The sequence below is a fragment of the Belonocnema kinseyi genome, chromosome 9 (genome assembly GCF_010883055.1).
Source record: "Belonocnema kinseyi isolate 2016_QV_RU_SX_M_011 chromosome 9, B_treatae_v1, whole genome shotgun sequence".
NCBI lineage: Eukaryota > Metazoa > Arthropoda > Insecta > Hymenoptera > Cynipidae > Belonocnema > Belonocnema kinseyi.
Genome location: NC_046665.1, coordinates 83,453,562 through 83,467,861, shown reverse-complemented (window position 1 = coordinate 83,467,861; position 14,300 = coordinate 83,453,562). Strand labels below are relative to the sequence as shown.

The 14,300-nt window shown below is 28.2% G+C and overlaps 1 protein-coding gene across 3 annotated transcripts in view; it reads left to right on the top strand.

Annotated features, from left to right (window-relative positions):
* The first annotated feature begins 712 nt into the window (after nucleotides 1–712).
* LOC117179606 (GTPase-activating protein and VPS9 domain-containing protein 1) overlaps nucleotides 713–14,300 on the top strand; it is a 44,157-nt gene continuing 30,569 nt past the window's right edge. The window contains exons 1-5 of one of the 3 annotated variants that reach the window (XM_033371587.1): nucleotides 713–835; nucleotides 5,546–5,679; nucleotides 5,782–7,129; nucleotides 11,113–11,300; nucleotides 11,377–11,539. In XM_033371587.1, the coding sequence (XP_033227478.1) occupies nucleotides 790–835; nucleotides 5,546–5,679; nucleotides 5,782–7,129; nucleotides 11,113–11,300; nucleotides 11,377–11,539 (1,879 nt within the window). In that variant the 5' untranslated portion in view covers nucleotides 713–789. Of the gene's footprint in view, nucleotides 989–5,545; nucleotides 5,680–5,781; nucleotides 7,130–11,112; nucleotides 11,301–11,376; nucleotides 11,540–14,300 lie in introns of all 3 variants that reach the window. The other 2 variants (XM_033371588.1, XM_033371589.1) reach the window with 2 other exon arrangements.

Sequence of the window (14,300 nt, the reverse complement as noted above, 5' to 3'; positions counted from 1 at the left end):
ATGCTTTTTAAGTGAACCATCGGGAATGTCACCCTTTTGATATATTAAACAGGGTTTTCGAAATATAATAAAATAATAAGTACATTCCAAGTAAGACTTGGACCGACTGTCACTTTTGCACTTTCCAAAACAACACCTCTTGTGCGCACCAACCATTTTTATTTTCAATGGATTTTCTCCTGGTCTATTAGACATTTCTTTTTTGGGAAGTTGTTTAACTTCCAATTGTTCGAAATAGTTTTTTTTCGTCAAAGTTTACTATTCCCACATAAGTTTCAGTCAAAATCGACCAATACCAATAATATAATTAAAAGATTCTATATTAAAAATATTGAAGATTAAAATTTTGATTTTTAAATATTAAGGGTCAGGGAAAACGAAAACTCAGTCAGGGAATTTAAAAAATGAAGGTTCGTGGCGACCAGTGGTGTCAGGAAACGCGGATATCTCTGAGATTTCTGGCATACACAGTAGATATTCCTGTGTATTTTTAGGTTATGTAACGCCGTGTTACAAACCAGCCAATAACATTGCCAAAATTGTCAAGTGGATTATAATTGACTTTACCGACGGGGCCCGCCGAGTGGTTTTTGTAGTGGGGAAAGAGAGAGACAACTTTAAGGAAACTCATGCATGCGAAAGAGGCAGTTTTGAAATTGATCTCCGTCCTTCTCTTTTCCAGCAAGTATTCATCTTAACTCTTGATTTGTCTTCTCTCTTTCTCTTTTGTCTATTGTTGTGTGAGAAGTTGCCGGAGTTTCCCAAGGCTGGATGGATCCTGGAATTTAGATGCACTCATCTGACTCAAACATTTCGCATCTTGGTGTAAACACGAGTGTGTTATATACTGTTTGTTGCTTATTTTTCGAAAAAATCTAACCTTCATAGAAAATGGTCGTACGTCAAACGGGAGTGTTAGTCTAGCTGCAGATCTGATCTAGAAATTAAAGTGATTTTCGTTTTTAACTCGTCTCTCCCAGAGTGGCACGTGAGTTCAATATGCAGTGGATTATGCAGGGCCTACCATTTTTTGAATTTCGTTCTATACACTTTTTTGCAAATAGTTTCGCTCTCTCTTCTATTCATAATATAAATTAAAAATACGGATCACATTTCTTAGGCCGTACTACGTACATACTGGTACAAACTAGGCCTCAGACTAGACAACATTTTAGACATCCAAATTACCCGAGAGTCATGATAAAATCTAAGACAGAGATGTTAATTTCTCTCCTTTCGTGGGAAACAAAAGGGTACTTGTGAGAATTCTATAGCGAAAATCCATAACTGATTATGATTGCCACATTTTTAATTATTTGCTGTTAATTAAATCCGTTAAATTGAAATCACATAAAATTGGTTTTGGGGAAAATTTCAATCTTAATTGAGGTTTAAAACCTCAAGTGCTATCTTCGTAAAAATTCGTCATTCGCGAGAGATCTGTCATCTGACACTTGTTACAATATTAACTATCAGAAAATTATCAATCCGGGATCTTATTGCAGAGTATCAAATATCGAAAATTTGCAATTTCTGTAAATGTTTCCGTCCTGTAGAGTTCCGTTGGAATTAGATTAACTATAACTGGAATAAATAAAAATGTTTCTGGCAGCCTAACCTGCAAACACAGCATTGTTGCAATAATAAGCACATAAAAATTATCTTATTAGCTCGCTTGGAATTTCCATAGTTTCCTGGAAAACGGGAATTTCGTGACTTACTGTGCATGATTAATCCAGATATTACGTCGCGAAAAATGTGTGCTGAGTATTCAAACCTTGAAATATAGGGCATTTTTTCTAGAGCGTGCGTATTTTTTTAATTGCAATATAAAATTGAATAACAATGCTTCTTCATTTGTAAAACTAGCTTTATTTTTCTGATGTAATCTATTTAGTTGAAAATTCTTTTTTTTTGTTTGTTAACAATTAAGTTTTTTAATGCAAATTAAACTATTTTATTTTTGGTTGATAATTTATCTTTTTTAATTTAAAAATCAAGTTCTGGTTGAAAATTCATGTATTTTGTTGAAAATTCGTTTTTTTTCTGTAGAAAATTAATCTTGCAATTGAAAATAAATGGTTTTGTTTGAAAATTCAACAGTTTGCAATTTTTTCTCTCTTTTGACTGAAAATTCAACTCACGATACAAAGTTTGTAATGATAATTTAATTATTTGGTTAAAAGTTAAACTCTTTTGTTAAATATTAAATTTTTTTTTGAAGATTCATCATTTTAGTTGAAAATTCGTCACTTTCTTTGAAAAAGTAATTATTTTTTTGAAAATCAGATTTTTTTTTAAACTGAAAATACAACTATTTCAATTAAATCTTCCATAACTTTAGTTGAAAATTCATATCTTAACTGTTCAGTTTTTGGTTGACAATTTACATTTTCAGTTGAAAATTCTTATTTTTTGGTATAAAATAATCTTCTTGGTTGATAATTCATCTTTTTGGTTTAAAACTCAACTATTACAGTAGAAAATTCACCAAATTAGTTGAAAATTCATCAGCTCAGTTTAAATTGTTCGTTTTAACTGAAAATTTGTCAATTAAATTTTTTGTTGAAAATTAATAGTTTTTAGTTGAAAATTCGAGTTTCTGATTAAAAATTGATATTTTTGGCCTTTTTTTCCTTGAAAATTCAATTCGTGTTGAAAATTGTATTTGTTTGTCAATTCGATTGTTTTTTATTGAAAATTCAAACCCTTGGTTCAAGTAACTACTATATTTTTTCCTTCAAAATTCATATTTTTGGAATCAAAATGTAATACTTTGTTGGAAAGTTAAACTCTTTTATTACACTTCAATTTATTTTGATAAAAATTCATAATTTCAATTGAAAATCCATCTCTTGGGTTAAAGAAATGAGCATTTTGTTGAAAAATCGTTTTCTCTTTGGCTGAAAATTAATATTTTACTATAATTTTAACTGCTTCAGATAAAACTTTAACTGTTTTTTGTTTTAATATTCTATCATTTTAGGTACAAATGTATCTCTTTGGTTGAAAATTAATTTTTTAACGGCAAATTTAATTATTAAATTTTTACTTGAACTATCCCCGTCAAAGATTCATCATTTTAGTTGAAAATTCATCAGTTTGGTTACAAATTAAATTTTTTAACTGAAAATGTAATCATTCGATTTTTGATGGGAAGTTGATCTTTTTAGTTGAAAATTCAACTATTTGGTTAAAATTTTGTCTTCTTGAATTTCAAATTCAACTATTTCGTTGAAAATTAATCTTTTTTAGTTTAAAATTCTACATTTTAGTTCAGATTTCACATTTTTTATTGTAAATAAAAGTATTTGTTTTAAAATTAAATTTTTTATTAAAAATTCATCTTCTTTAGAATTCATCTATTCCAGTTGAAGATTCGTAATTTCAGTTACAAATTTGTCAGTTTGTGTAAAAATTAATTTTTTTTAACTGAAAAATTATATTTTTTAATTGAAAATTAAATTACATATTTTATTAAATTATTTTTTAGTTGAAAATTAATTTATTTTCTTTAAAACGTTTTTTTTTGGCTTTTTTTTGGTTGAGACTTCATGTAGATTGTTGAAATATAGTACCCGTATTAATTTTACTGAATTAAGGCAAGAGCACCAATTCTTAGCACCTTATTGCAGTTATTGGCATGCCACAAAACCGAAGTGAACTTATTTTATTTTAGATAAATATTTGATAGCACTAGAGATAGTTAATATTTTCATTTTATGTAATAATGATAGTATAAATAAAATAACTAAGGTAAAACATGCTAAAAAATGTATTATCTAAGAAATTAGAGAAAGGGTGCCAAAAATTGGGAGGGGGGGGGGGGCATGAGTTGGTACTCTTAGCCTATGCACTGAATTTTTAGTATAAGAAAATAAAATAAAAATTAGTTTGATTTATTATTTAATTACATGGACTGTAGGGACATATGTAATGAAAAAGAACTGAAAAAACACATGATTTATAATAAACTCGCAAAAGTGTATACATATTCCGAATCTATTGTTTTGAAAACTGCAAAATATTTGAATGAAAAAAACAATCCCTGTTCCAAATCAGAATTCGTAAGATTTTGAAAACTCCCTGTTTCAAATCAAAATTTGCTTGAATTTAAAAATTCTTATTTTTTGCAAATTATAATTCACTAAAATTTAAAACATTCCTCCTAAATTATGTTACTAAATTTATCAACTATAATATAAATTTTTGTAAGTGAATATAATTCTGACTTGGAAAAAGGAATTTTTTTGAAAAAAAGTAATTGTGACTTGGAACAGGGAATTCCCGTAAAGAATGATAATTTTCACCTTGCAACATATAATTTGATAAAAAGAGATATTTCGGGTTTTACTCGTGTAAAAAACTACGAAATGTTTGCTGACGTTTCGTGAACATTGCAGTTCACATCTTCAGGGTTGACCTGAAACAAACAATTCGTATTTTTTTACACGAGTGAAACCCGAAATATCTCTTTTTATCAAAATGAATCATCGTGAAAGCATAAAATCTATTATCAATATATAATTTCCATAAAGAAGGCGAAATGGAAGAGAATATGGAGCATATGTGGGTGTGTAAAACAGCAAGAGATAAAATAGATAAGAAATGGGTAGATGAAGTAGACGCATGGTTAAAAAAGGGAAGTCAACATTTTATTGACAAATTATGTGAAACATTGAACGGAAAGCCGATCCCTGGTCTTTGCAGATATGCAAGATAATATGAATTAAAAGCCAAGGAAATATTTTATTATTTAATTAAGGTATTAGTTAAGTAAGTTATTTGTTAAGTAAGATTTAAGAAAAATATTATCTTTTAGTATCTTTAAGTATCTCTTGTATCCAGGTTTCTATTATATGTAAATATCTAAAAAGAATGTACATGTGAGAAATCTATCTAATTTACATAAAAAATTATAATTTGCACTTTGAAACAGGAATTTCCATAAAGAATTAGAATTTTGTCTTGAAACTGGTAATTTCTGAAATTGAAGGGGGAATGTTAGAATATAATGTTTATTCTAATTTATAAAAAGGGAATTCACATAGCATATAATAAAAATTTACTTAATAATACATAAAAATAAGTGTCAATTGAAAAGAAATGGAAGGGGATCGACTTTTTCTGCATTTTTGTCAATTTTTTAGAACATTTAGATCAGTTGTGATGTAAAACTGCAATAAGCCAAGAGAAAATTAGGAAAGATGATAACATTATTTATAAAGTTTGGTTTAATTATACATTTGTATAGAATTTAACAATTCAAACTTAATAATAATTTTAGTATGTAGTAATTTAAAAGTCGGCTGTCAGTTTTCGTGATTTTGTAAAAGTATGTGGTTTATTTATTTATGGGGGGGGGGGGGGTCAGAAACTAAAATTGTATGCAAACCGTCAATAAGTCATATTAAATTGACTTGAAAAATTAAGCAAATTTTACCGAGAAAAATATGGAATTTGAAAACTTCTTGTGAATCGCCACTCTGATTATTAAAGTCGACCTACTTTTCTGAAAAGATATTTACCAATTTTTGTATTTCAGTAATGTCTTCAGTAAACAGTGTGGAGTCCCTAGGGACGTTGCAATGGGACATGATCGAATTATCCGGTCATCTACGACAAGAACGTCTTTTCGTCAATTCAGAGCAACAGAATCTGCAAGCGCTTAATGAAAAAGTACTTTAATTTTTCACTCACAATATATTTCCAGAAATCCCTAACTTCCTTCTAATTTTGAAATTTCAAAATTGTAATATGAATTAAAATTGAAAATTGCAGGTTTTGTATATGTCATCAGACTTGGCTCAACAAGCCTGGGTAACAGCTCAACAAAGAGTCAACTTAAATCGTCTGATAGTAGCGCGCCCAGACTCCACTCCAGCATCCTGTTGCCAGCGAGCGAACGCTCTCGAGAATTCTCACTTTATTGACGCTTACAAGCATTTCCAATACCAAACATGCTTATCATATGGAGAATTTCTCGGCGCTCTGCGAAAATCGCCAAAACTGCTCGCTTCCTGCCTGGTCGAAGGAGACAAAATCCTCGCAGAAGTAATGCAAGGAATAATCCAATCCTTGGCAACAGGACTTTACGGAAGCTGTCTGCTCCCCGAAGACAAAATACTCGTTCTAAAACTTCTCCGGCACCTCTTGCTGCTTCAAATAGTCCCATCAGACAATCCTAGAAGATTACTCAGACACGGGACGTGCGCCTTTTCCAGCTTCTACTCGGTTTTTCACGAGAGTCTCTTCTCTTCGAAATTGTTTTTAACAGCAGCCCTGCATGGACCAATAATGCAATTGCTAATGGAAGACGAGACTTTCCTGGATATTGATCCTGACAAAGCTCCAATTCGATTTCTACCCGCCGAACGGCTCAAGAAATTTGGAAAGGAAGGAACTCCAGAGTACCAGGCCAAGTTACAGCGCTATCGAGTCTGGACTGTAAATTCCCTGGTTCGAATTACTCAGAGATTCATTGTGAGTATTCGGGAGAACATGCACTGCTTTCCGACGAGTATTTTCTGGTTAGTGAGACAAATGGCTGGCCTCTTGAGCAAAAGCGGAAACGTGGATCAGAAGGAGGTTCATGCAATGTGCACTGATTTGGTTTTTACTTATTTCATCTGTCCTGCAATTGTCAATCCGGAACCGTATGGAATCACCGATGCGCCAATCAGTTATGTCGCGAGGTTTAATCTGATCCAAGTCGGACAGATTCTGCAAATGCTTGCGCTTATGAAGTACCAGTCGATTGATGGCAAAGTGATTGACTTGTACAAAAGATTTGAAAAGGATTCTGTCTCATCGATCATAGATACGATGCTCGATGGCGCTACGGAGGAATTAGAGGACGAGCCCACAATGATTGAAACTAATAAATTACAGGGACTGTCGAGGTCTGCTGCGCTCTTTACGGAGAACGAGTTGAATGCCTTAATCTCATTTATGCAAACGATTAATGCTGAAATGACAAAGGATGATGCGGGGCCGTCAAGTCTTGAGAATCAGAAACAGTTGAGTGAGATGTTGGCTCAGTTGCCTACAAATATTATTAACTCTAATCGAGTTCCGGATAATGTCTCTCCGGAAACTCCCAGCAAAAGGGGCGGAATTCTTGGAAAGGGTGTGTGTTACTGTTTTGTTTTTAATGTCTAGTCACTAGTCGGAATGGTTTTGTTTCAAATTTCATTTTTGCAACTCCTACTTTGAAATACAGTCCAGTGACCTTGAAAACCTGGAATTCACCTTGATTTGTTTAAACCTTGAAAACCTTGAAATCTCCTTACATTTTTCGCTCGAGTACCTTGAATTTTAATTTTTGTTTCAGTTTTAAAACAATTTTCGAGTGGTTGACCTCTCGGTTTTTAATTATACATCAGATATTTAAAGGTTAGAAAATATTTCGAGAGATTTCTAAATATTTCAAAGCTTTCATAATATTTAAAAGGATTTTGAGCATTTCAAAAAGAGTTGACGGATTTCAAAGGCTTAAAAATGATTAAAGGATTTGGAAAAGGCGTGTATACATGATTTTGAATATTTCACAAAGATTTTAAAACTTTCAAAATATTTCAGGAATTTTAAATAATTTATAAAGGGTACATTGCACCAGATTTCAAAGATTATTAAAGATTTTAAAAGGTTTTGAAGATTTCAAATATTTTAATGATTTCAAAATGAATAAAAAGATTTCATAACAATTTTACAAAGATTTTGAATTAAAAAATTAAAGAAAGGATACGGTACACCAGATTTCAAATATTTCAAAACATTTAGAACATTCTAATCTATTTCCAATTTGTTTAGAAGATCTCATAAAATTTTACAAAGATTTCGAACATTTCACAAAGATTTAAAAAGTTTTACGTAAATTTTAAAAGATTTAAAATTTTTTAATTATTTTAAATGAATACAAAATATTTTACAAATATTGAAAAATTTAATCAAAAAGTGTACAGTACACAAGATTTTAAAGGTTTTAAAACATTTTAAAGATTTAGAAAAAATTCAAATTTGTTTAAAATATATTACAACTATTTCAAGGATTTAAAAGTTTAACAAAAATTTTAAAAGATTTCAAATATTTTAATGATTTCAAATCAATACAAAAGATTTTACAAATATTTCATAAAAATTTAGTAAAGATTTCAAATTAAAATATTACAAAAAGTACACCAGATTTCAAAACGTTTTAAAGATTTTAAACTATTTCCTATATGTTTAGATCATCTGAAAAGGTTTCAAAGATTTCGAATATTTCAAAGATTTCAAATAAGTTTTAAAATATTTTAAATATTTTAAATGTATACAAAAGATTTCACAAATATTGAATAAATTTAGTAAAGCTTTTAAATACAAAGAATTCAAAAATTGTACAGTACACCCGATTTTAATGATTTCAAAACATTTGAAAGATTTTAAATAAATAAAAATTTGTTTAGAAGATATCACAAATATTTCAAAACATTTCACAAATATTTCAAGGATTTAAAAGTTTTACAAAAATTTAAAAAGATTTCATATTCAAAGATTGCAAAAAGGATACAGTACAGCACATTTAAAAACATTTTGAAGATTTTAATCGATTTCCAATTTGTTTAGAAGATCTCAAAAGATTTCGAACATTTCACGAATATTTTTAAACATTTCACAAAGATTTCACACACATTTTAAAATATTTAAAATATTTTAATTATTTCAAATGAATACAAAAGATTTCACAAATATTGAAAAAATGTAATAATTATTTCAAATTCAAATATTACAAAAAGGGTAAAGTTCACCATATTTCAAAAGATTTTAAACGATTTCCAATTTGTTTAGAAGATCTCAAAATATTTCAAAGATTTCGAAATTTTCTCCAATATTTACAAACATTTAACGAAGATTTCGAAAATTTTACATAAATGTTAAACGATTTCATAAAAATGTCAAATATTTTAATGATTTTAAATAAATACAAAAGATTTCACAACTATTTCAAAAATTTGATTGAGATTTCAAATTCAAAGATTTCAAAACATTTTAAAGGTTTTAAACCGTTTGAAATTTGTTTAGAAGATATCATGAATATTTCACAAAGATTTCAAGGATCTCAAAGTTGTACAACAATTTTAAAAGATTTCACTAAGGTTTCAAATATTTTAATTATTTTAAATGAATACAAAAGGTTGGACAAATATTTCAAAGGTTTCATACAAAAGTAATAAAGATTTCAAAAAGGGCACAGTATACCAGACTTCAAAGATTCAAAACATTTGAAAATTTTTAAACGATTATTAAAAAGATTTTACATCAATTTTAAAGATTTTAAATATTTTAATGATTGCAAATGAATACAAAAGATTTCAAAAATATTTCATATTTGTGTAGAAGATTTGAAACGAGTTCATTAAGATTTCAAACATTTCACAGAGATTTTAAAACTTTCAGAAAATTTCAAGGATTTAAGATTTTTTTAATTCTAAGATTTCAGAACATTTCAAAGATTTTCACTGATTTCAAAATTTTGTTTAGAAAATTTCAAAATATTTCACAAATATTTTTAAAATTTCATAAATATTTCAAAAAGGGTACAGTACAGCAGATTTGAAATATTTCAAAACATTTTAAAGATTTTAAACAGTTTCAAATTTGTTGAGAAGATATCATAAATATATCAGAAAAATTTCAAGGATTTCAAAGCTTTACAAACATTTTAATAGACTTCACTCAGATTTCAAACATTTTAATTATTTCAAATGAATACAAAAGACTTTACAAAGATTTCATAAAAAATTCTTAAAGATTTCAAAAAGGGTACGGTACACCAAATTTCAAAGATTTCAAAAAACCAATTTTTAATTTTAAAGATTTCAAATTTGTGCAGAAGATTTCAAAGTTTTTATAATCATTGCACAAGTTTCATAGAGATTTTAAAACTTTCAGAAGATTTCAAGGATTAAAACAATTTTTTAAATTTAAAGATTTCAAAACATTTCAAAGATTTTTACTGATTTCAAAATTTTTTAGAAGATTTCAAATATTTTCATTATTTTAAATAAATACAGAAGATTTCACAAATGTTTAAAACACTTCATCAATATTTCATAGAGATGCCAGAAGAATACAAGAATTTCAAAGATTTCAGAAAGAGTGCAGGACACAAGGTTTCAACGATTAAAAAACATTTCAAAGATTTTAAATAATGACAAAATTGTTAGAATATTTCAAAATATTTCAAATGAATACATAAGATGCCACAATCATGTAAAAGAAACCATAAAAGTTTATAAAAGACTGCAGTAAAACATTTCAAAGATTTTAAACAAGTGCAGGTCGTTTTAGAAAATCTAAAAATATTTCACAAAGGTTTCAAATATTCCAGTGATTTAAAATACGTGCAAAAGATTTAGTAAAGATTTCAGAAGTATTTCCAAGAATTTATAAGGATTTCAAAAGATTTCCAGAATTTAACATTTTTTAAAGTTATCAAAGATTTCAGAACATTTCAAAAGTTTTAAGCGATTTCAGAAGGTTTCAAGAAATTTGGGAAGGTTTCAAAAGATTTCAATGATTTTAAATACAACAGATTTCACAAATAAAGAAAGAAAGATTTGACAAATATTTCAGAATTTCAAGATTTCACTAAGATTTTAAAAAATGCACAAAAGTTTCAAGGATTTCAAAGACTTCACGAAGATATAAAAATATTTCCAAATATTTCACAAAGACGCCTTATGTTTGCAAAAAATTAAGAATTTATTTATTCAAGATTCTGCTTTCTTTAGAAATTGTTGGCCAATATAAAAATTAAATGTTTCATTTTTACATCTATGTGTAACAAACGGTTATTGGATTATTTGCTAAAAAAATAAGGAGACCTGGAAAACTTTATTGCTAAACCTGTAAAAGACATTGAATTTTTTCCTTACGAAATCGCTGGACATCCTGCTATAATTGTTTTACATATCCAAGGTAAGGTTGGTTGTTGCAAAAAATTGCATGTCATACATGTGCGTATAGGTCATTTCTCGCTCGTATAATTTCACCAGTTCCGTTATCAGCTCAAGCCGAGAAATTTACACTCATCATCAATAGCTGTTATTGAATTGAAAAATTTGTTAGTAGGAAGGGGCAGAGGAAATCGGATATCTTCATCTTCTTCGTCGAATACAACGACAGATGGCGGCGAGGAAGTGAATGGAACGTCGGGAACAGAGGACGAGTCGTTGGATAAAACTCCTCAAGGTGTTCTCGTTATTCCTTTTGGGTCTACAATGGGCAAGTGTGTCGGATTGCTTAGCGAGCAGAAGGTACAGAAACTAAGAAGCGATCGGTAATTATTGGAATTTAAAAGAGCTCTATTTCAGATGATAATTTTTTCAATAGGTTCTTTGCATGGACATACAAAATAATATGGAGAATGAGTCAATTACGTTGAACCTTCCGGATGATTTGTCACGTGGAAACGATTGTGCGAGAGAGAGCAACAGCGCTGAACGGATTGAGATACAAGAAAAGAGGACCCGATTTTCCCTATCTCATGACGAAGGTATATTTTTATTGAAAAATTGTCCCTTCAACAATTAATGATAGAAATAGGTTTTCAGGCTTCACAGACCCTACTGTATTTTCAAGATTTGGTCCCTATGGTACTCTATAGAGAGCTCATAATATAAGATATAATAATGCAACTTTTCTTTCAATTAACTCGTGGGTTAATAATATACCTATTTCTGAATTGTCTTGACTTCTTTTTAAATATTTCAGGGTATTTTTAAAGATTCCGAGAAGTTATAGATTTCAATAATTTGAAGACTCTCTTAATATTTTAGGGAATTTTTCAAACTTCCAAGACTTTTTCAAGAGTTTTTATTTTGAAATATTTTAGGTTATTTAAACAGATTTCAAGGAATTATCAATTTAATTCATTTAAAGGAATTTAAAAGAATTTGAAATATTATAGGATAAATAATTTTCTAGAATTTTGAAAGATATGGAACAATTTGACAGGGCATCAATTAAAACTCTCAATATATTTTTATACATTTTTCAGGATTTCAAGAAATGTGGTTATATAATTTCATGGAATTTTATCATATTTTTAGTAGATTTCGAAGAATTTCTTCACGAGAACTGAGGTATTTAGCAGGATTTCAAAAGATTCGAAGGAATTATTAATTTTAATAATTTAAAGGGATTTCAAAGCATTTAAAATATTTAAGGATAAAGAATTTTCTAGAATCTGAAGTATTCGAAATATCTGAAATATCTGAAATATTTGAAGGTATTTTTTAAATTCCTTGGTATTTTCAAGAGCTTTAAAAAATTGTAAGGGATTTCGAAGGATTTATAATATATTTTAGGACTTTTTAAGAGCTGCAAGACATTTTTGATTTATTTCAATAGTTTGAAGAGATTTAAAAGACTGAACGCTTTTAGGGTTCTAAAAATTTGAAGAGATTTTTAATTTACCCTGAATTATTGTTAATTTATCCTAAGTTCTTTAAATGCTTTCTATTTTTTTAATCATTTGGATTCTTCCAAATTTACTCAATCCTATTCAATTCAATGGATTTTTTTTAATTTTAAAAGTTTTTATTCAATTGGTCCTGTGGATTAATTGATAAAATGTTTGAATGATTTGAAACATTTAAACGTATTTTTTCAAATTCCTTGATATTTTCAAGAGCTTTAAAGGATTTAAAATAGTTTAGGTGACTTTAGGTTTTTTGAACGATTGCAGGTGATTTTTAATTTGTATCAATACTTTAGTGAAATTTTAAAGGATTTGAAATATTTTAGAAAATTTTAAAAGATCCCAAGGAGTTATTAATTCATTTTCAGTTATTGTAATGGATTTCAAAGCTTCTAAAATATTTTAAGATAGTCCTTTTGATAAAATTTCGGAAGATATGGAACGATTTTACAGAATGTTTTAAGATATTTAAAAAGATTTCATGTTATTTTCTCAGATTTTCCGAGGATTTCAATGACTTTAAGAGATTTTAAAGGTTTTAAGGTATTTTAATACATTTTCGAGAATTTCGAGAAATGATCAAATCATTTCACGGGATTTTATAATATTTCTGTGGATTTAAAAGTATTTATTCACAAAAAGCAGGGTATTTCGAAGGATTTCAAAGGCTTTTAAATATTTTAGGGAATAATAAAAGATTCCAAGGAGTTTTTAATTTATTTCAGTAATTTGAAAGGATTTGAAAGGGTTTGAAATATTTTAAGGTAAATAATCTCGTATAATATCGGAAGATATGGAATAATTTTACAGGAACTATAAGCCTGCTAGAAGGTTTTACGATATTTTAAAAGATTTCACGGGATTTTATAAGGTTTCCGAGGATTTCAATGATTTTAAGGGTTTTTTTAATGCTCTCAATGTATATTAATCGATTTTCTAGGATTTCAAGAAATATCGCTAGATTTCATAGAATTTCACAGATATAAATAATATTGTAGTGGACTTCAAAGATTTTATTCAAGAGAGCTTATATATTTCGTAGGACTTGAAATATTTAAAAAATTTTGACATTAGTTTTTTGAATTCACCCTGGATTCTTATTAAATTATCCTGAATTTGTATTAATTATTTGGAATTTTATAAAAAAAAATTAATTAATTTGAATCCTACTAAATTTATTCAATTTAATGGATTTTTTTACTTTTTTTTACTTTATTTATTTGATGCTGACAATCAATTGATAAAATGAATAAATGCTCAGTGGATTTAAAATATTTTAAGGTATTTTTTCAAATTCCTTGGAGTTTGCAAGAGCTTTAAAAAATGTTAGGGATTTCAAAAGATTTTAAAGGAGTTGAAATATTTTAGGAAATTTTAAACGATTCTCACAATTTTCTTGACTTACTTCAATAATTTGAAGGGATTTCAAAGCCTGAAATATTTTAGTCCTTTTAGGGTATTTTAAATTTTGTATTGGATTTTACAGATTTTATTCACTAGAAGTGAGGGATTTCGTAGGGTTTCAAAGATTTGAAGAGATTTTAAATTATTTTTTGCAATTCATTTGGAATTCGCCCTGAATTCTAATTAATTTAGCCTGCATTAAAAAATTTTTTATCTCTTCTGAATTCACTCAATTCTACTCAATTGAAATCATTTTTCATGTTTGTAAATTATTTTTAATTCACTTGATTGCTTTTTAAATTTATCTTGATTTTTTTATAAATTTCATCTAATTGTTCTCATTTAATGGTGGTCGCTGGGCGGGGAAATAACCGGGAATTTTTTGAGACCGGGATAACCGGGAAATGAGTGATTTTTTTTTTGGCGGGGA